Source organism: Bison bison, unplaced genomic scaffold, assembly GCF_000754665.1.
Source record: "Bison bison bison isolate TAMUID 2011002044 unplaced genomic scaffold, Bison_UMD1.0 scf7180017864057, whole genome shotgun sequence".
Taxonomy (NCBI): Eukaryota; Metazoa; Chordata; class Mammalia; order Artiodactyla; family Bovidae; genus Bison; species Bison bison.
Window position 1 is genome coordinate 1,780,367 of NW_011494629.1, and position 24,406 is coordinate 1,804,772.

The window sequence follows — 24,406 nt, forward strand, 5'->3', positions numbered from 1 at the left end:
TCCTTGCAGTCCAAGGGACTCTCAAGAGTCTTCTCAACACCACAGTTCAAAAGCATTAATTCTTCGGCACTCAGCCTTCTTCACAGTCCAACTCTCACATCCATACATGACCACAGGAAAAACCATAGCCTTGACTAGATGGACCTTTGTTGGCAAAATAATGTCTCTGCTTTTGAATATGCTATCTAGGTTGGTCATAACTTTCCTTCCAAGGAGTAAGCGTCCTTTAATTTCGTGGCTGCAGTCACCATCTGCAGTGATTTTGGAGCCCAAAAAAACAAAGTCTGACACTGTTTCCACTGTTTCCCCATCTATTTCCCATGAAGTGATGGGATCGGATGCCATGATCTTCGTTTTCTGAATGTTGAGCTTTAAGCCAACTTCTTCACTCTCCACTTTCACTTGCATCAAGAGGCTTTTTAGTTCCTCTTCACTTTCTGCCATAAGGGTGGTGTCATCTGCATATCTGAGGTTATTGATATTTCTCCCGGCAATCTTGATTCCAGCTTGTGTTTCTTCCAGTCCAGTCTCTCTTAGTTGGTGTATTTAGACCATTTTAATTTTGTTCCCTCTGCTTATGTTTTCTTATTACTGACTTACTGTCAGTTACTTGAATTTTTTTTAACATTCTCTTTTATCTATATTGTTTTTTAGTGTACCTCTTTGTATAGATTTTTTAGTAGTTGCTCTAGGTGCTACATTATATATATATATATACATATATATATATATACATACATATATACACATACACACACATAACTTATTGGTCTACTTGTATTGTCATTTTACCAGTTTGAAGTATGGAAACTTTACCTCCCATTACATCCTCTTGTCCTTTCTGTTTAAATTGTCATTTTCTTAAGTGTTTACTTCTATATACATTTAGAATCACCTCAGGCTGTGTAATAATTTTTACTTTAACCATCAAAATAGGTTTAGAAAAATTCATACATAAGCTAAGTGCTTATTTTTCATTATGATGTTTACTCTCTTCCTGATTGTGCCAAGGGTCATCAAGACCACCCCCAAGTTTGATATTTACTAGGAAGATGCACAAAACCTATCACAAGTGGCTATAATTACAACAAAATGATGCAAAGCAAAATTAGCAAAGGGAAATGATACAAGAGATTAAATCCAGAGGAAACCAGGAATAAACACCCCAAATCTTCTTTCTCCCATTGGAGTCCCCACATGACCCCACTTAATTCTTTCAAAAAGGATTTATAACAACATGTGCTAAATGTTTTCACAAAGAAGCTCATTAGCAGCTCACTGCCCAGCTTTTTAAATGGTGGGCTGGTCACACAGGCACCTTCTGCCTAGCACACACCAAAATTCAAGATACTAGAAGAAAAGCATAAACCCATTGTTTGCATAGTTTTAGGCACAGAGAGCCATTCTTATTAGCTCCGGGAATGGTGCCAATCCACCTAAAATACAAGATTCCCATTCTAGCCAAAAGATAGTCTTACCAGCAGGACTTTCTAAGGACAGATTGCTATGTTAACCTTTTACTGCACACAGATGTTCCAAGGTTCCCTCTTTTATTGTTTCCTTTTTGTTTATAAAATTGCCTTTCCTCATCTGCTGGAGACAAATTCTGAGTTTTCCTTTAAGTATGCCCTGATTTCCCTTCATTTCTGAAAAATATTTTTATTTCATATAGGATTCAGGGTTTGTAATTATTTTCTTTCAGCACCTGGAAAATTGCATCACTTTCCATCTAGCCTCTGTCATTTCTGATGAGAAATTCACTACCATTCTAACGGTTTTCTTCCCCTGTAAGAAATGTGTTATTTTTCTCCAGTTGATTTCAAGATGTTTTCTTCATTTTTAGTCATCAACAGTTTCATTATAATGTGTCTTGGCATGGATTTCAGTGGGCTTATCACGTTTGGGATATACTAAGCTTTTTGAATCTGTAGGTCCCTTGCCAAATTTAGGAACTTTTCAGCCATTAATTATTCTAATACTTTTTCAACCCTGCCCTTCTTTGCTTCTTCTTCTAGAACTGTGGTAACACAAATGTTAAGATACTTTGTTATACTCTCACAGTTCTTGAGGCTGTTCATCTTTTTCCCACTACATTTTCTCCCTGTTGCACAGACTGGGTAATTTATATTATTCTGTCTTCTAATTCAATAATTTCTCTGTTACCTCTAACCTGCTGTTAAGTCGATCTATTGAGCTTTTTCTTTTAGGTACATATGTCTCAGTTCTGAAATTTCTACATGCTGATTCATTGTATCTTCTATTTCTTTGCAGAGGATTTTTAATTTTTCATTTATCTCAAGTGTGTTCTTTTAGTTGTGGATATCCAGTTGTCCAAGCACCACTTGTATAGACTGTTCTTTTTCAACTGAATAGTCTTGGCATCCTTGTCAAAAATCAATCGACCATATATAAGAGATATTTTGCTAAGCTCTCAGTTCTATTCCACTAATCTATATGTTTATACTTATGGCAGTTTGACACTTTTGTCACTGTCTGTAGCTTGGTACTAAGTACTGAAACCAAGCAGAGTGAGTCCTCCAACTTTCTTTTCCTTTTTCAAGATTCTTTTGACTTCAGGGTCCTATGAGATTCCAAATGAATTTTAGGGTTTTTTTTTTTCTATTTATATAAAACATGAAAGATATTTTGAGAGGGACTGTACTGAATCCATAGATCACTTTGGATATTACTGTCTTTGCAGGAATATTGTCTTCCAATCCATAAGCATGGGAAGTCTTTCCATTTACTTAGGTCTTCTTTAATTTTAGCAATGTTTTGCACTTCTCAGTGAACATTTATTTTGACTCCTTGGTTAAGTTTATAGCAGAACATTATTTTTGATGCCATTACAAATGGAATTAAAAATATACATATTTCCTGTTTGAATAGGTCTTTGGAAACAAATAGATACAACTGTCATTTTTGTGTTGATTTTGTGTCCTGAAACTGCTGAATTAATTTATCAGCTCTAACAACGTTTTGTGGATTGTTGTATAGATTTGAGATAATGTCTTCAGTGAAGATATAATTTTGCTTCTTTTCCAACTTGGATCTTTTCTTTTTCTGCCTAATTATGGCTAGAACTGTCAGTACTATGATGAACAGAAGTGGCAAAAGCTGAAATCCTTATCTTGCACTGTTCTTCAGGGAAAAGTTTTCAGTCTTTCACCAGTAAGAATAATATTAGTGTAGATTTTTTCATATAAGGCCTTTATCATGTTGAGGAAGTTTACATCTATTCCTAGTTTACTCAATATTTTTATCATGAAAAGAATGCTGAATTTTGTCAAATGCTTTTTTGTCATCAACTAAAATGTTCATGCAGTTTTTATACTTTATTCTCTGAATGCAGTATTACAGGATATTAATATTCTAAAACACATTGTAAACCTCTATTGGTCTAATATGCTGCTGGATTCACTTTGAGAGCATCTTGGTGAGGACTTTTGTCCCTATATTAATAAGGAATATTAGCTTGTAGTTTTCTTTTCTTGAAGACTGTTTGTCTGAGACCTCTGGAGTCAGAGAAATTTGTCACAGAATTAGATAGGAAGTGTCCTCTCCAATATTTTTGAATAGCTTGAGAAAGATTTGTCTTAACTCTTCTTTATATATTTAGTAGAATTAATAACTGAAGCCATCTCACTGTAAGCTTTTCTCTGTTGAGAGTTTTTTTTTTAATTACTGATCCAATATTCTCATTAATTATAGATCTATTCATAATTTCTATTCTTTACTGAGGAAGTTTAGATAGAAATGTGTATGCCTCAAAATGTGTTAATTTCACCTTGGGCAGCATATCTGTTGATAGTATTCCCTTACAATCCTTTATATCTTTAAAAAATTGATAATAAAGTTTTCAATTTCTGATTTCTGATTAGAGTAACTTGAGTTTTATTTTTTTGTTAGTCAATTTAGATGATCATTTTAACAAACCAACTTTAGGTTTTCTTGATTTCTCTGTCATTTTTCTATTCTCTATTTGTCTTTGCTCTAACTTTTGTTATTTCTCTTCCTTCTGCTAGCCTGGGTTTACTTGGTGCTTCTTTTTCTAGTTATACAGGTTATACAGTTAGGTTATTAAGTTCTCCTTTAATATGTGCATTTACAGTTATAAATTTCCCTCTAAGCACTGCTTTCACCATATTCCATAAGTTTTGGTATGTCATGTTTTAATTTCCATTTTTTTCCCAAAGTATTTTCTTTATGTGACTTTTCTTCTTTGATACATTAGTTGTTTAAGAGTGTCCTACTTAGTTTCCACATATTTGTGAATTTTCCAAAATTGTTATTCATTTCTAGTTTCATTCCACTGTGAACAGAAAAGTTACTCTGTAAGATTTTAATCATTTCAAACTTAAGACTTACTGACTTACCTGTGGCGTAAGATATGGTCTGTCCTGGAAAATGTTTGATGTGCACTTAAGTGGAATATATATTTTATTGTTGTTGGGTGGTGTGTTCTGTACATGTTAGGTGCAATTGATTTATAGTGTGATTCAAGTTCTATTTTTCCTTGTTGATCTCCTATCTGGCTGCCCTATGCAGTATATAAAGCTGAGTATTAAACTCATCAACCATTATTGTATAACTATTTTCTCTCTCAATTCTGTCCATTGTCATTCCATATGTTTTTTATATATTGATATATATTATAATCATTATATCTTCTTTCTGTAGTAAGCTTTTTATCAATATATGATATCTTTCTTCGTCTTGTTATTTTTTCCTAATTTAAAATCTACTTTGTCTCAGTACAGCTATCTCAACTCTTTTTTGGTTACTATTAGTATGAAACATCTTTTCCATTCTTTCTTTCACTCTTACTTTCACTTCTTTCCATTCTTACTTTCAACCTCTTTATATCTATATATCTAAAGTAAGTCTCCTATAGACAATCACACACAGATCTTGTTTTTCTTTTTAAAATCCAAACTGCTAACCTAGGCCTTTTGACTGGGGATTTTATACTACTTACATTGAATGTGTTTATTGAAAAGGAAGGATTTACCTTTGCCATTTAGCCATTTGTTTTCTGTGTATGTCTTTTGTTTCTCAATTCCTCCATTGCTGCCTTTTAAAATATTTTTTTCCCTTGTGGTTTTTTTTCACCTTTATCCCCTTCTTTAATTTTCTGTGTATTTTTAAGTAGTTTCTTAGTGGTTAACATGTTAACATTTTTAACTTGTAAAAGTCTACTAACTTAGTTTCAATAGTATACCAGCACTCTCGCTCCTATATTTTTCCATCCCACTCCCCTTATTTTCTAATTGTCCAAGATTACATCTTTATACCGTGTATGCTCACTAATATAGATGTATACTTTCTGTGTTTGCCTGAAACCACATAGAAAAAGCAGAAGTTATAAACTACACAAAAAAGCACAATAATATTGGCTTTTATACTAGCTTATGCACTAGCATTCACTTCTCTTTCTAATGGTTTAGAGTAACTACCTAATGTATTTTCAGTTCAGCCTGAAGTTTTGTTTTTTTGGTTCAGGGTTTTTATAGAGCAGGTCTATCATTAATGAGCTCTCTCAGGTTTTGTTTAAATTAACATCTTGATTTATCCTTCATTTTTCAAGAATAACTTGCCAGATATAGAATTCTTAGTTCACAGTGTTTCTTCCAAGATTTAAAATATGTGATCCCACTGACTGGTGGCCTCCATGGGCTCTGATTAAAAATTGTCTGTTAATCTATTTTAGGGTCTTTTGCAGGTAACAAACAACTTCTTACTTGCTGTTTTCAAAATTCTGTCTTTGGGTTTTGACAATTTGACTAATATGTCCTAATGTGGATTTTTTTTTAGTTTATCTTACTTGGAGTTTGTTGAGTGTCTTGGATGTATAGATTTATGTCTTTCATCAAACATGGGAAGTTTCTGGATATTATTTCTTGGAATTTTCTTTCTTCTTTCCTTCTGCAATTTCCATTATGTGTATGTAAAGTAAACCTGATGGTGTCGCACAGGTCTTTCAAGAACTGTTCACATTTTACTAATCTTTTCTTTCTGTTCCTCAGAATGGGTAACTTCAATTGAAGTATTTCCAAGTGGCACAGACTTAATTTTCCTTGTTTAAATATGTTGTTGAATCCCTATAATGAATTTTTCAGTTCAGTTACTGAGCTTGCAGCACCAAGACTTCTATATGGTCCTCTTTTATAAATTCTCTTTATTGATACTCTATTTGTTCAAATATTGTTGACTTAGTTCTTTTCATTCCATGTCCTCATTTTCCTTTAGGTCTTCATGCATATTTAAGATATTTGATTTAAAGTTTTTGTGCCAGGGCTTCCTCATGGATAGTCAGTAGGCAGGCAGTTTAAAATGGGATGGGATAAGAAGAATGTGAATATGCATTATCCTTCAAGGAAAGAAAGTGAAGAGAAGTCGCTCAGTCGTGTCCGACTCTTTGAGACTCCATGGACTATAGCCCACCAGGCTCCTCTGTCCATGGAATTTTCCAGGCAAGAATACTGGAGTGGGTTGCCATTTCCTTCTCCAGGGGATCTTCCCAACCCAAGGATCAAACCTGGATCTCCCACATTGCAGGCAGACGCTTTACTGTCTGAGCCATGGGGAATGATTAGGCTATCATTAGGCTAAGGAAAGAAAGGCTATTCATAAGTTGTCAGGGCTGCCAATTCCACCACAGGCCAAGGGACAAGGCTGCCACTCTTTGCTTACATCAGAGGCTCTCAAAGAGTCACAGAGGCAGGGTCACCCCTCTGAGCTCAAGGGGCCCTGCCAACCCAGTGCTGAAAGAGATCTGGGATGGATTTGAATCCTTTCTTTTCCTACACTGTGACATCCATAGGGTTTCTCTCTGGTGTGAAATTGCTAATGTGAAAGATCAGAATTTTGACTGATGCTTTTAAAATATTCAGTACACTTGTAAAGTTTCTCTCTTTACAAGTGAGAATGAATCCTCTGATATTGAGTAAGTTTTGAGCTTTCAATGAAGCATTTACTTCCATTATCCTACATATAAGGTTCTCACCAGAATGAATTTTCTGATGTTGCCTGAGCTCATAACTGAATCTGAAGCCTCTGCCATAAACGACACATTTCCACAAATGTGGGTTCTTCTTCCTGAAGTATCACTCTCTTTGTAGGAAATTCTGAGTTTAGACTGATCTTATACTCATCAAATCCCTTGGTTCTTGTTACTGAAGAATTTTGGGAGACATGGTCACCTGCCAGAAATAAATGAGTTTCTCAGGGAAGGTATTGGAGAAACCTAACCTAAGCCAGGGAGAAGGCAATGGCAGCCCACTTCAGTTCTCTTGCCTGGAAAATCCCATGGATGGAAGAGCTTGGTAGGCTGCAGTCCATGGGGTCTCGAAGAGTCAGACACAACTGAACGACTTCACTTTCACTTTTCACTTTCATGCATTGGAGAAGGAAATGGCAACCCACTCCAGTGTTCTTGCCTGGAGAATCCCAGGGACGGGGGAGCCTGGTGGGCTGCAGTCTCTGGGGTCACACAGAGTCAGACTCGACTGAAGTGACTTAGCAGCAGCAACCTAAGCCAGTGTTACAAGCTTTCCCCAAACCGGGCTCCCAAGGACAATGCCGCAAGAGCATTCCCAGTACCATGAAGAAACCCAATATCTGAGATTTCTTCTTTCACAAAATAAGATGGTTTGTCTTCATTTTATTGCAGAATTTCCTGTTTTATGTTATATACATGAATTTTCCATTCAACATTAGTCCATTAAAGGCAGAGCCTATGATGTTTCTGTCCTGAAGTTATCTTCCTCATTAAGCAAAGGAGACCTTGGGTTTTGGCCCAATGTGCCTGATAACAAGAAATATAGATAAAGTCCAAAGTGGCTTATTAGCCAATTGGCAAGGTAGCACTGTAGCTACAATAAGCTGCCTCTATCCAAGTCTAAGAACGCAAGCAGGTGATAGCTCTGGGGTATTTGTTTCAGTAAATTCCCAACTACTAAGCCTACTTGCATGTCCTCAGTGCTTATTACAGACCCTGAGCTTCCACAATAAGGAACAGAAAGTGAAATGGAAGAGAAAATATGTGGGCCCAATCAGCAATACTGTCTTCCTCTCAGGCCCTCTAGGGATACTTCATGGGTCAAGTTGGACACTAGGCATGGGTTAGCCCCAAGAGTGATGGATGACACTGCTGGAAGGCTGGCAAGGCAGAACTACTCAGTTAGCCTCCCACAAGTTTTGGTAAGTTGTATTTCCATCATCAGTCTGTTTGAAATATTCTCTGCTGCTGCTACTGCTAAGTCGCTTCAGTCGTGTCCGACTCTGTGCAACCCCATAGACGGCAGCCCACCAGGCCTCCCTATCCCTGGGATTCTCCAGGCAAGAACACTGGAGTGGGTTGCCATTTCCTTCTCCAATGCATGAAAGTAAAAAGTGAAAGTGAAGTCGTTCAGTCGTGTCTGACTCTTCGCGACCCTGTGGACTGCAGCCTACCAGGCTCCTCTGCCCATGGGATTTTCTAGGCAATTTCTTCTTTGGTGTAAGGATAGTAAGGACTGTATTGTTTAATTTCCAATATTTGAAATTTACTTAGATATTTTACTGTTGACTTCTAACACAATTCTCTTAGTCACAAAATATATACTTTGTATTCTTTGCATCTTTTTAAATTTGTTAAGATTTCCTTTACAGAACCCCATGTAGTCTATTTTGGTGAGCATACCAAATGTACTCGAAAAGAATGTGTATTCCACAGTTGTAGGGTGGTGTGTTCTATAACTATCAACCAGGATAACACAGTTGCTAGTTTTCTTCAGATTATCTACCTCTTTACTAAATTTTACCTCGTTGTCCTATCAATTACTCAGAGGGGAATCTTTTTTTCCCTTTAATTCTGGCAATTATTTTGAAGTTTTGCTATTTTGAATAAGTATATACACACCTAACTGTTATGTCCTCCTGATGACGTGACCTCTTTATCATTCCAAAATGTTCTTCTTTCCCTTTGTCTAGCAGTTGATTTTATCTGATAGTTGATAATGCTATTTTCCTTTCCTCACTGAGTATAGCTAATATTAGAGAGTTTAAAGTCCTTGTCTGGAAATTTAATCCACAGGGTGAATTATGGTTTGTAACACCAAAAAAAAAAAAATTAAACTTTAGGGACTTCCCTGGTGGTCTAGTAGAAATCTAGAGATTTCCCTGGTTATAAATCTGCCTTCCAATGCAGGGGACACAAGTTTGATCCCTGGTTGGGGAACTAAGCTCCCACAAGCCTCAGGGCAACTAAGCCATGCTCTGCAACTAGAGAAAGCCAATGCACCAAACAGCCTGTGTACCACAATAAAATCCATGTACAGCCAAAACAAAAATTTTATAAGTAAAAGAAAAATTAAATTTAAAACATGAGTAAGATTCAGAATAGACATGAAAAAATCAGAGGGCTAAAAATCAAGATGAGGCATGTAGAGAGAAAGGGAACACAGATGCCATAAGAAGGAAAGGGGGAAAACCTATGATACAGGAAGGGACAAACATCTGGCAGGAGGGAAAGGAAAGCTAGTGGTAGCAGAATAGAGAGCAAAGGTGTTAGAGCATCTTGTCAATGGTTTTAAAAGCAGACAAAAACCCACAGATGCTCTACTATAGAATTGTAACTCACATGATCTAAAACACTCATCTCTCTTCACCTGGCCATATTTGGTGGCATCTTTCTTCACTTGGCCATATTCTGTGGTAAGTCCAAAATTCACTTCATGAATAAAATTTCCCATAGAAACAATTCTGAAACATTGAGAACAGGTTAAATTTCTAATGACTGAGAAACACAGCGGGATGGAATAGTGAAAATCTATTAATGATTTAACCAGTAGAGTTACTGATTTGAATGTAAATGTTTGTGATTTTTTTCATTTTTTAAAGTGAAAAAAGGTATGATAGTGGTGTAGTCACTAGTTTTAAAATACTATAATTTTATCATTAAAACTTGTCAGATGCACACAGACAGACCAAAAATCTTAATTAAATTATAGTGACAGGAATAATTGAAATATCCATCAACTGATAAATGAGTAAACAAAATGGCTTATATCCAAACAATGGAATATTATTCAACCTTAAAGAAGAATAAAGTATTACTGGTTTGGGCTACAGTGTGGATGAATCTTGAAAATATTATGCCAAGTGAAAGAAAACAGCCACAAAACACCATATATTACATGATTCCATTTATATGCAACATCCAGAACAACCAAATGTATACAAATAGATTAGTAGTTGTCAAGAGCTGGGGGAGGGGAGAATGGGGAGTGACTCCTAATGAGTGCAGGATTTCTCTGGAGTGCTGCTGCTAAGTTGCTTCACTCATGTCTGACCCTGTGCAACCCCACAGATGGCAGCCCACCAGGCTCCTCTGTGCCTGGGATTCTCCAGGCAAGACTACTGGAGTGGGTTGCTTTCCTTCTCCAATGCATGCATGCATGCTAAGTCGCTTCATTCGTGTCCGACTCTGTGTGACCCTATGGACAGCAGCCCACCAGGCTCCTCCATCCACAGGATTCTCTAGGCAAGAATACTGGAGTGAGTTGCCATTTCCTTCTCCACCTCTAGGGTGGGAGGGGTCTGAAAACATTATGGAATTAGAAAGTGGTGAACAAAGCTAGTGGAAGTGATGGAATTCCCGTTGAGCTATTCCAAATCCTGAAAGATGATGCTGTCAAAGTGCTGCACTCAATATGCCAGCAAATTTGGAAAACTCAGCAGTGGCCACAGGACTGAAAAACGTCAGTTTTCATTCCAATCCCAAAGAAAGGCAATGCCAAAGAATGCTCAAACTACTGCACAATTGCACTCATCTCACGCTAGTAAAGTAATGCTCAAAATTCTCCAAGCCAGGCTTCAGCAATACATGAACCGTGAACTTCCAGATGTTCAAGCTAGTTTTAGAGAAGGCAGAGGAACCAGAGATCAAATTACTAACATCCGCAGGATCATGGAAAAAGCAAGGGAGTTCCAGAAAAACATCTACTTCTGCTTTATTGACTATGCCAAAGCCTTTGACTGTGTGGATCACAATAAACTGTGGAAAATTCTGAAAGAGATGGGAATACCAGACTACCTGACCTGCCTCTTGAGAAACCTATATGCAGGTCAGGAAGCAACAGTTAGAACTGGACGTGGAACAACAGACTGGTTCCAAATTGGGAAAGAAGTACATCAAGGCTGTATATTGTCACCCTGTTTATTTAACTTATATGCAGAGTACATCATGTGAAATGCTGGGATGGATGAAGCACAAGCTGGAATCAAGATTGCTGGGAGAAATATCAGTAACCTCAGTTTTGCAGATGACACCACTCTTATGGCAGAAAGCGAAGAACTAAAGAGCCTCCTGATGAAAGTGAAAGAGGGGAGTGAAAAAGTTGGCTTAAAACTCTACATACAAAAAACCAAGATCATGTCATCCAGTCACATCACTCCATGGCAAATAGATAGGGAAACAATGGAAACAGTGAGAGACTATTTTGGGGGGCTCCAAAGTCACTGCAGATGGTGACTGCAGCCATGAAATTAAAAGACACTTGCTCCTTGGAAGAAAAGTTTTGACCAAACTAGACAGCATATTAAAAAGCAGAGACATTACTTGCCCGACAAAGGTCCATCTAGTCAAAGCTATGGTTTTTCCAGTAGTCATGTATGGATGTGAGAGTTGGACTATAAAGAAAGCTGAGTGCCAAAGAATTGACACTTTCGAACTGTGGTTTTGAAGAAAATTCTTTAGAGTCTCTTGGACTGCAAGGAGATCAAACCAGTCAGTTCTAAAGGAAATCAGTCCTGAATATTCACTGAAGGACTGATGCTGAAACTGACACTCCAATACTTTGGCCATCTGATGCAAAGAACTGACTCCTTGGAAAAGACCCTGATGCTGGGAAAGATTGAAGGTAGGAGAAGGGGTGAAAGAGGATGAGATGGTTGGATGGTATCACCAACTCAATAGACATGAGTTTGAGTAAGCTCTGAGAGTTGTTGATGGACAGGGAAGTTTGGCATGCTGCAGTCCATGGGGTCGTAAAGAGTCGGATATGACTGAGCGACTGAACTGAACTGAAAATACGTAAATTTCTATGTCTCAAATAACTAACAGCAAAACAAACAAACCTAACAAATCCATTGTTCTGTTTTCTTTCAGAGTAAGTTAAGATCGTGTCCCTTTATGAAACAAGTATGTTATGAGTACCGTATATCTGCAAGTATGGAAACTTCTTAAAAGCAAAGCTACTCAGTCCTGCCAAAGCACCAAAATCACAACTAGCTGTTGAACAACCATCAATAGGAGGATGTTGGAACTCACCAAAAAAGATATCCCATGTCCAGAGACAAAGAAGAAGCCGCAACTAGATGGTAGGAAGAGCACAAACACAAAATCAAATCCCATACCCATTAGGTGGGCAACCAACAATCAGGAGAATGATATTATCAAAGAAGTTTTCCCATTGTTGTGACAGTTCTGAGCCCCACATCCAGCTTCCCAGCCTGGGGATCCAGCAAAGGAACTGGGAATCCCCAGCGAATCGGATTTTGAAGGTCAGTGGGATTCAATTACAGGACTTCCACAGGATTGGAGGATTCAAAGACTCCACTCTGGGAGGACACAAACAAAATCTTGTACATGCCAAAACCCAGGGAAAAGGAGCAGTGACTTGCTTGTGTTGAAGGGTCTGCTGTGGAGGTGTGGGTTAGCAGTGGCTAACCATAAGGATGGGGGCAAAGGCAGCAGCAGTCCTGGAAGAGGGTCTTTGGCCTAAGTCCTCTTGGAGGTCTCCATTAACCCTACAATAGAGTCCACAGACCCCAGGGCTGAGCTGCCTCAGGCCAAACCCCACCCATCAGCAGATAATTGGATTAAAGTTTTACTAAGCATACCTCTTATGGAGAAGGCAATAGCACCCCACTCCAGTACTCTTGCCTGGAAAATCCCATGGAGGGAGGAGCCTGGTAGGCTGCAGTCCATGGGGTCGCTAGGAGTTGGACATGACTGAGCGACTTCACTTTCACTTTTCACTTTCAATGCATTGGAGAAGATGGCAACCCACTCCAGTGTTCTTGCCTGGAGAATCCCAGGGACAGGGAAGCCTGGTGGGCTGCCATCTCTGGGGTCGCACAGAGTCGGACATGACTGAAGCATCTTAGCAGCAGCAGCAGCAAGCATACCTCTGCCCACCAGAGCAAGACCCAGTTTTTCTCACCACCAGTCTCTCCCATCAGGAAGCTTATACAAGCCTCTCAGCCTCTTCCATCAGAGGGCAGACAGAAGAAGCAAGAAGAACTACAATCCCACAGTAGCTAGAAAACCACTAGTAGCTAGAAAGTTAACCAGGATGAAAAAGCAGAGGGTTTTGTCCCAGATGAAGGGACAAGATAAAGTTCCAGAAAAACAACCAAATGAAGGAGATAGGCAACCTTTCTTCTCTGCAATCATCCTCTGTGTTTTTTTTTCAGTCTAACTTTATTGAGGTTCTTGATGGCTAAGTCGAAGATCTATCCTGATAAATGTCACATGGCACCTGAAAATATGCTATTTTCAAATATCTTTGATATCAATTTCTAATATAATTTCACAGTGATAAGAGAATAGACTGCATGATTTCAACATTTTTAGACCATGAAATTTTGGCACCTTGTTTTATGTCCCTGGATATGTTCCAGTGTCTCCTAGTTTACAGTCTATAGGAACTTGAATAGAATTTGTATCCTACTATTGTGTGAAAATTGTATAAATTTTAATTATGCTGAATTCATTCACAGTGCTTTTCAGGTCTACTAAACCCTTCTACTTCTCTATATTCTATTAATTTATGAGAGTTTGAAACTCCAACTAAAAATCTTAACTTTTCTACTTAAAAAAATAATTATAATATACTGGAACTATATGTAACATTGTTCTGTATTTTCCAAGTCTCCTGTGAATATGTTATCACACTTTCACAATTTAAAAAAATTAAATATTAAAAAATAAAAACAAAGCTACTCAGATGCTCATGCCCTGGGTTCAATTTTTAATTAATGAATAAAAGGGAAAAAATGTATATTGAGAGATGATGGTCATAGACAGGATATGGTTCAGGGTGTGCCAAGGATCCCACAGGAAGGGGCAGGAAAATAATGTTTCATTTTGGCCAAGAATGTCTCTCTATTAATATCAGTAATGGTAAAGAGAAACCTATAAAAGAAATTCCCCCCACAAATACCTTAGGAAACATTCTGAATTGCATGTACTGCATAAACACTTTCTCTCAAATAAAAGATTTGACAATTGAGGGACATACAGCCCTCAATGTTATCTGATAACATCAAAATCAAGTATGTTTAACTTATACAGTAACAGGCAAATACCTACCATATGAGCTCAGCAGTTCAGATCTAACAAAAAAATTTTATACTTGTCATATTTTTTATTACAGGCAACACAAAATTTAATTAGACCAACTGACACTATTTTTTGTAAATGATAATAATCAATAGAAGTATCCCACCTGGCGTCTGTTTAGGCAGTCAGTAAACATTAACTCCATTTGATTATGTCAAGGTCACAAGCTGCCTAGTCTTAGGGATTAGAAAATCTTTCATTTAGGACATATATTCATTCAATTACTACTTATGGCAAACTTCTCAAAATCCTTCAAACCTAACTTGTTCCAAGTTCAAGCCCAAACTCCTCAGCCTGGATTTCAGGATTCTGGTTGAACTATCTCCATTCAGACTCAGAGTGGGTAAAAGCAAAACCTTCAGAGCCGAGGCAAGTAATGAATGAATGAAGCAGGCACTTCAGCCATGGGGCCAAGGGGCACGAGAGGCTGTGACTACACCATGGGGATGCTGTTTGGTTCCAGCTACTTGTCATATGCACCAAGAATGTGGACTCAGGACTTAGGTGTATTCTTCCAATTTTTAAGTGTGGAAAACTCGTTTAAATATAAAGCATGGGGCCAGCCAAATTATAGCTACCCATGAATCACCAGCAGACAGCAAGTCAGCATCCTCACCTCTACACAGAGAAAACTGATGTAACAAAAGGCCACGGACGGCTCCAAGCTTCCCATATGACGAGGGACAGCCTGCAGATCCCCTGGTCTCAGAGACGTGCTAGGCTTCCAGTCACATTCTCACAGAAATACATTCCTTCAGCTCTTCAACTTGCCATATCTGTCAGGGTCAGCTCAGGCAGCTCCTCCTTTGAAAGCCTTCCTTCACTCTTTTAGGCCCTGGAATCACTGGGCACATAACCATAATTGTGTTTCAACTGTGCTGATGACAATTTACTACTTGATGAATGTATAGCTCATGAATGGACCAGAGGAGTCCAAGAAAAGGCTCCAGGTAAGACAAGTCACACCTCCAAGATCAGAGGTAGGTACAGCCTAACACCATCAAGGCAGCTCCGGTACACGACAAAAGAAATGGGTCCATCCTATAAGAGCTAGGAAGAAATTTTAGGACTCACCTCATCCCTAGTAGTCAGGAGCCCTGGGGCCATGTTCTTAGTCTGGTGAGTGCTCTTCCTAGAGAAGACTCGTCGCATAGGCAGAGCTAGAGAAAGAGAAGAAAGGGATGTGTAGGAGGAGTACCCATCTATCCAGCCTCACAGTTTAGCAGAGGCAAGAAGGAGGTAAGGAAAGCAGGTTGAAGATGGTATCAGAGGCCTCCCTTCTTTTTTTAATTTAAAAAACTATATCTTATTGGCATATATTAGACACACAATTATACAAGTATTTAAAGTATTCAGCTTAGTAAGTTTGAAATACTTATACACCTGTGAAAACATCACAACACCGAATAGAGTAAATTTATTAGTCATTTCCAAAAATGACTAATGTGCTCCTTTGTAATCTTTCACTCCCCTCCCCAACAGCCATTGATCTGCATTTTGTCATCAAAGATTTCTTACATTTACATTTTCCAGTTTTTTTTTAATTTGTTTAAATTGGAGGATAATTGCTTTACAATATTGTGTTGATTTCGTCCATACATCAACATGAATCAGCCATAGGTATATATATGTCCCCTCTCTCTTGAACCTCCTCCCACATCCCACCCCATCCCATCCTTTTAGGTTGTCACAGATTATGTTTGAGCTTGATGAGTCACACTGCAAACTCCCACTGCGTATCTATTTTATATATGGTAATGTGCATGTTTCAGTGCTACTCTCTCAATTTGCCCCACCCTCTCCTTCCCCCACTCTGTCCACAAGTCTGTTCTTTATGTCAATGTCTCCACTGCTGCCCTGCAAACAGATACATCAGTGTCATCTTTCTAGATTTCATATACACACATTAATATGTAACATTTGTTTTTCTCTTTCTGACTTACTTCACTGTGCATAATAGGTTCAAGGTTCAACCACATCATTAGAACTGACTCAAATGCATTCCTTTATACAGTTGAATAATATTCCATTGTATATATGTACCACAACTTCATTATCCATTCATCTGTCGATGGACATCTACTTCGCTTCCATGTCCAAGCTACTGTAAATAGTGCTCAATGAACACTGGGGTACATGTGTCTTTTTCAACTATGGCTTTCTCACACTGTATGTCCAATAGTGGGATTGTTGGGTCATATGGTAATTTTATTCCTAGTTTTTAAGGAAAAACAATATGGAAAACAATTTCCATATTGTTCTCCATAATGGCTATATCAATTTATATTCCTATCAACAGTACAAGAGAGTTCTTTTTTCTCCACATCCTCTCCACCATTTACTGACTGAAGATTTTTTTGATGACCAGTGTGAGATGATACCTCATCGTAGTTTTGATTTCTCATCTAATAATGAGGGATGTTGAGCATCTTTCCATGTGTTTATTAGCCACCCAGTTGTCTTTGGAGAAATGTCTGTTTAGGTCTTCTGCCCACTTTTGATTGGGCTGTTTGCTTTTCTAATACTGAGCTGTTTGAGCTGCTTATACATTTTGGAGATTAATCCTTTATTAGTTACTTCATCTGCAGTTATTTTCTCCCATTCTGAGGGTTGTCTTCTCATCTTATTTATTGTTTCCTTTGCTGTGAAAAGCTTTTAAGTTTAATTAGGCCCCACTTGTTTATTTTTTTCTTTTAATTTCCATTACTCTAGAAGATGGGTCATGGAGGATCTTGCTGTGATTTACATCATAGAGCATTCTGCCTATGTTTTCAAGTTTTATAGTTTTTGGTCTTACCTTAAGATCTTTGATCCATTTCAAGTTTATCTTTGTGTATGGTGTTAGGAAGTGTTCTAATGTCATTCTTTTACACATAGCTGTCCAGTTTTCCCAGCTCCACTTATTGAAGAAACTGTCTCTTCTCCACTGTACACTCTTGCCTCCTTTATCAAAATTAAGGTGCCCATGCTGCTACTGCTGCTCAGTCACTTCAGTCGTGTCCGACTCTGTGCAACTCCATAGACGGCAGCCCACCAGGCTCTGCTGTCCCTGAGATTCTACAGGCAAGAACACTGGAGTGGGTTGCCATTTCCTTCTCCAATGCATGAAAGTGAAAAGTGAAAGTGAAGTCGCTCAGTCGTGTCTGACTCTTAGCGACCCCATGGACTGTAGCCCACCAGGCTCCTCCATCCATGGGATTTTCCAGGCAAGAGTACTGGAGTAGGGTGCCATAGGTGCATGGATTTATTTCTGGGCTTTCTATCTTGTGCCATTGGTCTGTATTTCTGTTTTTGTGCCGCACGATACTGTCTTGATGACTATAGCTTTGTAGTATAGTCTGAAGTCAGGAAGATTGATTCCTCCAGCTCCATTCTTCTTTCTCAAGATTGCTTTGGCTATTCAGGGTCTTCTGTGTTTGCATATCAATTGTGAGACATTTTGTTCTACTTCTGTGAAAAATGCCATTGGTAGTTTGATCAGAATTGCACTGAATCTGTAGATTGCTTTGGGTAGTATAGTCACTATCACAATATTGATTCTTCCAATCCAGGAGCATGGCATCTCTCTCCATCTGTCTAGGTCATCTTTGATTTCTTTCATCAGTGCCTTACAGTTTTCTGTATACAGCTCTTTTGTCTTCCTAGGTAGGTTTGTTCCTAGGTATTTTGTTCTTTTTGTTGCAATGTAAATGGGATTGATCCCTTAATTTCGTTCTGACTTTTCATTGTTAGTGTATAGGAATACAACTGACTTCTGTGTCTTAATTTTATATCCTGCAAATTTACTAATTTCACTGATTAGGTCTAGCAATTTTCTGATAGTATCTTTAGGCTTTTCTATGTATAGTATCATGTCATCTTCAAACAGTAAGAGTTTGACTTCTTTTCCAATTCTAGATTCATTTCTTTTTCTTCTCTGTTTGCCACAGCTAGGACTTCCAAAACTATGTTGAATATTAGTGGCTAGAGTGGGCCCCCTTGTCTTGTTCCTAGTCTTAGAGGAAATGCTTTCAGTTTTTCACCATTGAGGATAATGGTGAAAATGGTTTGCTGTGGGTTTATCATATGTGGATATTATTATGTTGAGGATTTTTTTATCTATGTTCATCAGTGATATTGGCCTATAATTTTCTGTGTGATGTCATTATCTAGTTTTGGTATCAAGGTATTGGTGGCCTCATAGAATGAGTTTGTACGTTTTCTTCCTCTGCAATTTTTTGGAAGAGTTTAAGGACAGGCATTAGCTGTTCTCTAAATATTTGACAGAATTCACTTGTGAAGTCATCTGGCCTTAGGCTTTTGTTTTTTGGGAGATTCTTCTCACAGTCTCAATTTCAGTGCTTGTGATAGGTTGTCCATAATTTTCTATTTCTTCCTGGTTCAGTCTTGGAAAGTTAAATTTTTGTAAGAATCTGTCCATTTCTTCAGGTTGTCCATTTTACTGGCATATAGCTGTTTGTAATAGTCTCTTATAATTCTTTGTATTTCTGCATTGTCTGCTGTAACCTCTCCTTTCTCATTTCTAATTTTGTTGATTTGAGGCTTCTCCCTTTTTTTCTTGATGAGTCTGGCTTGTGGTTTGTAAAATTCATTTATCTTCTCTAAGAATCAGCTTTTAGTTTTATTAATCTTTACTATTGTTTCCTTCTTTTCATTAATTTCTGCTCTGATCTTTATGACTTCTCTCCTTCTACTAACTTGGGAGGTTTTTGGTTCTTCTTTGTGTAAATTAGGTTGTCTATTTGATGTTTTTATTATTTCTTGAGGTAAGACTGTATTGCTATAAACTTCCTTCTTAGAATTGCTTTTGTTACATACCATAGATTTTGAGTCATGTCTTTGTTGTTATTTGTTTCTAGGGATTGTTTTACTTCCCCTTTTATTTCTTCAGTAACCTGTTGGTTATTCAGAAATATATTCTTTAATCTGAATATATTTGTGCTTTTTACACTTTCCCCCCTGTAATTAGTATCTAGTCTCATAGCAGTGTGATCAAAAAAGATGCTTGATACTATATCAATTTTCTTAAATTTACAAAGGCTTGATTGTTGACCCAAGATGTGGTCTATCCTGGAAAATGTTCCATGTACACTTGAGAAGAAAGTGTATTCTTCTGCATGTAGATACAACATCCTAGAGATTTCAATCAGGTACATCTGGTCTAATGTGTCATTTAAGGCTTATATTTCCTTATTAATTTTCTGTTTTGATGATCTGTCCATTGGCGTAAGTGGGGTGTTAAAGTCCCCTACAATTATTGTATTACTGTCAATTTCCCCTTTTATGTCTGTTCAGTTCAGTCACTCAGTCATGTCCGCCTCTTTGTGACCCCATGAATCACAGCACGCCAGGCCTCCCTATCCATCACCAACTCCCGGAGTTCACCCAAACTCATGTGCATTGAGTCGGTGATGCCATCCAGCCATCTCATCCTCTGTCGTCCCCTTCTCCTCCTGCCCCCAATCCCTCCCAGCATCAGGGTCTTTTCCAGAGTCAACTCTTTGCACAAGGTGGCCAAAGTATTGGAGTTTCAGCCTCAGCATCAGTCCTTCCAGTGAACACCCAGGAATGGTCTCTTTTAGGATGGACTGGTTGGATCTCCTTGTAGTCCAAGGGACTCTCAAGAGTCTTCTCCAACACCACAGTTCAAAAGCATCAATTATTTGGCGCTCAGCTTTCTTCACAGTCCAACTCTCACATCCATACATGACAACTGGAAAAACCATAGCCTTGATTAGACGGACCTTTGTTGGCAAAGTAATATCTCTGCTGTTTAATATGCTATCTAGGTTGGTCATAACAACCTTCCAAGGAGTAAGCAACTTTTAATTTCTGTTAGTGTTCATCTTATGTATTGATATGCTCCTATGTTGGGTGCATAAATACTTACAATTGTTATGTCTTCTTGGATTGATCCCTTGATCATCATATAGTGTCCTTCCTTATCTCTTCTATTAATAATATTCTTTATTTCATGGTTTATTTGATTTGAGAATTGCTACTCTTCTTTTGATTTCCATTGGCATGAAATATCTTTTTCCATCCTCTCACTTTCAGTCTGTATGTGTTTCCAGGTCCAAAGTGGGTCTCCTATAGACAGCATACATATGAGTCTTGTTTTTGTGTCCATTTAGCCAGTCTGTGTGTTTTGGGTGGAGCATTTAATCCATTTACACTTAAAGTAATTGTTGATATATATATGTTCCCGTTGGCATTTTCTTAACTGTTTTGGGTTTGTTTTTGTAGGCTTCCTTCCCTCATGTTTCCTGCCTATAGAAGTCCCTTTAACATTTGTTGTGAAGCTAGTTTGGTGGTGCTAAATTCTCTTAACTTTTCCTTGTCTTTAGCTTTTGATTTCTCCATCAATATTCAATGAGATCCTTGCTGGGTAAAGTAATCTTGGTTGTATATTTTTCCCTTTCAGCACTTTAAATGTATCCTGTCATTCCTTTCTGGCCTGCAGAGTTTCTGCTGAAAGATCAGCTGTTAATCATATGGAGTTTCCTTTGTATGTTACTCACTGCTTTTCCCTTGTTGCTTTTGTGTTTAATCTTTGTTAGTATGATTAGTATATGTCTTGGTATGTTTCTCCTTGGGTTTAGCCTCAATGGGACTCTCTGGGCTTCTTAGACTTGATGGACTATTTCCTTTCCCATGTTAGGACAATTTTCAACTATAATCATTTCAAAAATTTTCTCAGACCCTTTCTTTTTCTCTTCTTCTTCTGGGACCCCTATAATTTGAATGTTGATGCAGTTACTATTTGACCAGATGTCTCTGAGACTATCCTTTATTCATTTCATTCTTTTTCCTTTACTCTGCTCTTCAGCAGTTATTTCTACCATTCTACCTTCCAATTTACTTATCTATTGTTCTGCCTCAGTTATTCTGCTATTGATCCCTTCCTGAGTATTTTTAATTTCAGTAATTGTTTTGTTTGAATGTGTTAACTGATTCTTGCATTTTCTCCATTCTATTTCCAAAGTTTTGGATCATCTTTATTACCATTACTCTGAATTCTTTTCATGTAGTTTGCTTATTTCCTCTTTGTTTATTTGAGTTTTGAACTTGCTCCTTCATTTGTGTAATATTTCTCTGTCTTTTCATTTTTTTTTTTCTAATTTACTAGTTTGAAGTCTCCTTTCCCCAGGTTTTAGGGTCATAGTTCTTCCTTTTGGTCTCTGCCCTTGGTGGTTGAGATTGGTCCATTAGTTTGGACAAGCTTCTTATTTGGAGGGACTTGTACCTACATTCTAGTGGGAGGAGGTGAGTTTTTTTTCCCTCTGATGGGAAGGGCTATGTGAAATGCCTTTTGGGGGAGTGTCTGTGGGAAGTCTGTCTGCTGATGACTGGGTTTGTGTTTTCGTCATGCTTCTTATTTGGGTGAGGCATCCTGCACTGTGTGTTGCCAGCAGCTTGGTGGCATCAGGTCTTGGACAGAAGTGGAAGCCTTCGTGGGAGTTCTCAGTAATTAGTACTCTCTGGGATCAGGAGTTCTCTGTCAGTCTAGTGTCCTGGACTCAGTGCTCCCACTCCAGAGAGAGTTGCCCATTCTTAACCAGTGTCCTGTACATAAGGCCCCCAGAGCTGGACCAGTAGCAGGTTCAGCCCCAATCTCTAGTTGGCAAATGAAGCCCACAGCCCCACCAACTGGGTAAGACTCTATTAAATCACTGAATGGACTCTATTAATAGGAAAGGGTCTCATAGTGCCCACAAGTGAGCATTCATGGTGAGAAATGGTGACTTATCATAGTAAAAACAGAAGTTCTCCATCTACATCAGCCCTAAGGACAAGGCCTAGGAAATTCAAAACAGAAAGGGCGCTACAGTTCAAACAGAATGTAGATTTGGAGAGAAATCTGAAGCTGGATAGAAGCCATAACCTGGCTCTTCCTTCCCCTCCACTTATATACCCAAGATTTGAAATGTGATATTTGAAAGTAAGAATGGACAGTCATAAAATACCCTAGGTCTTCAGCAAGTCAATTTCATGACAAAATTTTTTAGAGGGGAGATTTTCCTTAACACAAATCCACTTAAGAAATAAACATCATTCTTCAGGTGTCATCTATTAGCTTCAACTGACTAATCTGCACAAGTGAAAGTGAATGTGTTAGTGGCTCAGTTGTGTCTGACTCCTTGCGACTCCATGGACTGCAGCCCGCCAGGCTCCTCTGTACCTGGGATTTCCCAGGCAAGAATACTGGAGTGGGTTGCCATTCCCTTCTCCAGGCAGTCTTCCCAACCCAGGTATCAAACCCAGTCTCCTTCACTGCAAGCAGATTCTTTACCATCTGAGCCACTAGGAATCTGCACAAACGAACTGAAAAACATTTTGGGAACTATGAAGGCCAATTCAAATGAACTGGGTATTAGGTGACATTAGAGAATTACTGTGAATATTGTTAGGTAAGATCATGATATTCTGGATACAGAGAAAAATCATTATTAAGAAATGAAGCTGAAGTGCTGAGAGTAAAATGACATAATTTGCAATTTTTTTTGTTGTTGTTGTTAAGACTTCAACAAGTTAATAGTATAAAAAGAGAAAGGTCTTATGGAATAAAAGGAGACTGAAGAGATATTCAAATGCCATGTGTGGACCTTATTTAGACATTTTGGAGGCAATCAAGGAAATATGAACACTGATGAGATATTAGATGACATTAAAGAATCAATGTTAATTTTGTTAGGCTTAGGTTAAAGATAGGCTGTGCTGATACTCTCTGCAAACAATTGTTGCTGTGCCTAAAAAAGTTAAAATCTACAATTAACAGCATTTGAAAGTGTACATTTGAATCAGTTCTAATGAGGTGGATGAAACTGGAGCCTATTATACACAGTGAAGTAAGCCAGAAAGAAAAACACCAATACAGTATACTAATGCATATATATGGAATTTAGAAAGATGGTAACAACCCTGTATACAAGACAGCAAAAGAGACACTGATGTATAGAATAGTCTTTTGGACTCTGTGGGAGAGGGAGAGGGTGAGATGATTTGGGAGAATGGCATTGAAATATGTATAATATCATATATGAAACGAGTTGCCAGTCCAGGCTCGATGCACGATACTGGATGCTTGGGGCTGATGCACTGGGATGACCCAGAGGGATGGTATGGGGAGGGAGGAGGGAGGAGGGTTCAGGATGGGGAACACATGTATGCCTGTGGCAGATTCATTTCGATATACGGCAGAACCAATACAATATTGTAAAGTTTAAAAATAAAATAAAATTTAAAAAAAAAGTGAGAACCTATATGCTATCCCATTAAGATCAGAAACGAGGCAAGAATGTCACCTTTCACCACTCCTATTCGACATCAAGCTGGAATTCCAGGATAATGTAAGAAGACAAGAAAAGGAAATAACAGGTATACTGACTAGGAAAGAAGAAATAAAACTGTCTTTTCTGAAGATGACTTGATTGTCTATGTGGTGGTGGCGTTCAGTCACTAAGGTCGTGTCTGACTCTTTGTGACCCCATGTACTATAGCCCACAGGTTCCTCTGTCCATGGAATTTTCCAGGCAAGAATACTAGAATGGGTTGCAATCGCCTTCTCCAGAGGATCTTCCTGACCCCAGGGATCAACCCCAGGTTTCCTGCATTGCAGGTGGATTCTTTACTGACTGAGCCACCAGGGAAGTCCAACTGTCTATGTAGAAAATCCAAGATTTCTTTCTAGAACATGTGATTATATAAAAGCTTCAGGACACAAGGTTAATATACAAAAATCAACTGCTTTCCTATATACCAGCCATGAACAGATGGAATTTGAAATCAAAAACATTACAGTAGCACCCAGAAAAATGAAATACTTAGATATAAGTCTTTTAAAAATTTGTAGAAGATATACATGAGGAAAACTACAAAACTCTGCTGAAAAAAATCAAAGGTCTAAAACAATGGATCGTCCATATTATGGATAGGTAGACTTGATATTCGGAGAAGGCAATGGCACCCCACTCCAGTACTCTTGCCTGGAGAATCCCATGGATGGAGGAGCCTGGT

At 38.2% G+C, this 24,406-nt stretch overlaps 1 protein-coding gene across 5 annotated transcripts in view; it reads right to left on the reverse strand.

Annotated features, from left to right (window-relative positions):
- Nucleotides 1-24,406, reverse strand: part of ZNF169 (zinc finger protein 169) — a 55,745-nt gene that overhangs the window by 27,480 nt on the left and 3,859 nt on the right. For 2 of the 5 annotated variants that reach the window (XM_010835961.1, XM_010835960.1), the window contains exon 2: nucleotides 15,464-15,549. The exons of 1 other annotated variant lie outside the window; for it this stretch is intronic. In XM_010835961.1, the coding sequence (XP_010834263.1) occupies nucleotides 15,464-15,541 (78 nt within the window). In that variant the 5' untranslated portion in view covers nucleotides 15,542-15,549. Of the gene's footprint in view, nucleotides 1-9,622; nucleotides 9,745-15,463; nucleotides 15,550-24,406 lie in introns of all 5 variants that reach the window. 2 more of the 5 variants (XM_010835962.1, XM_010835963.1) reach the window with 2 other exon arrangements.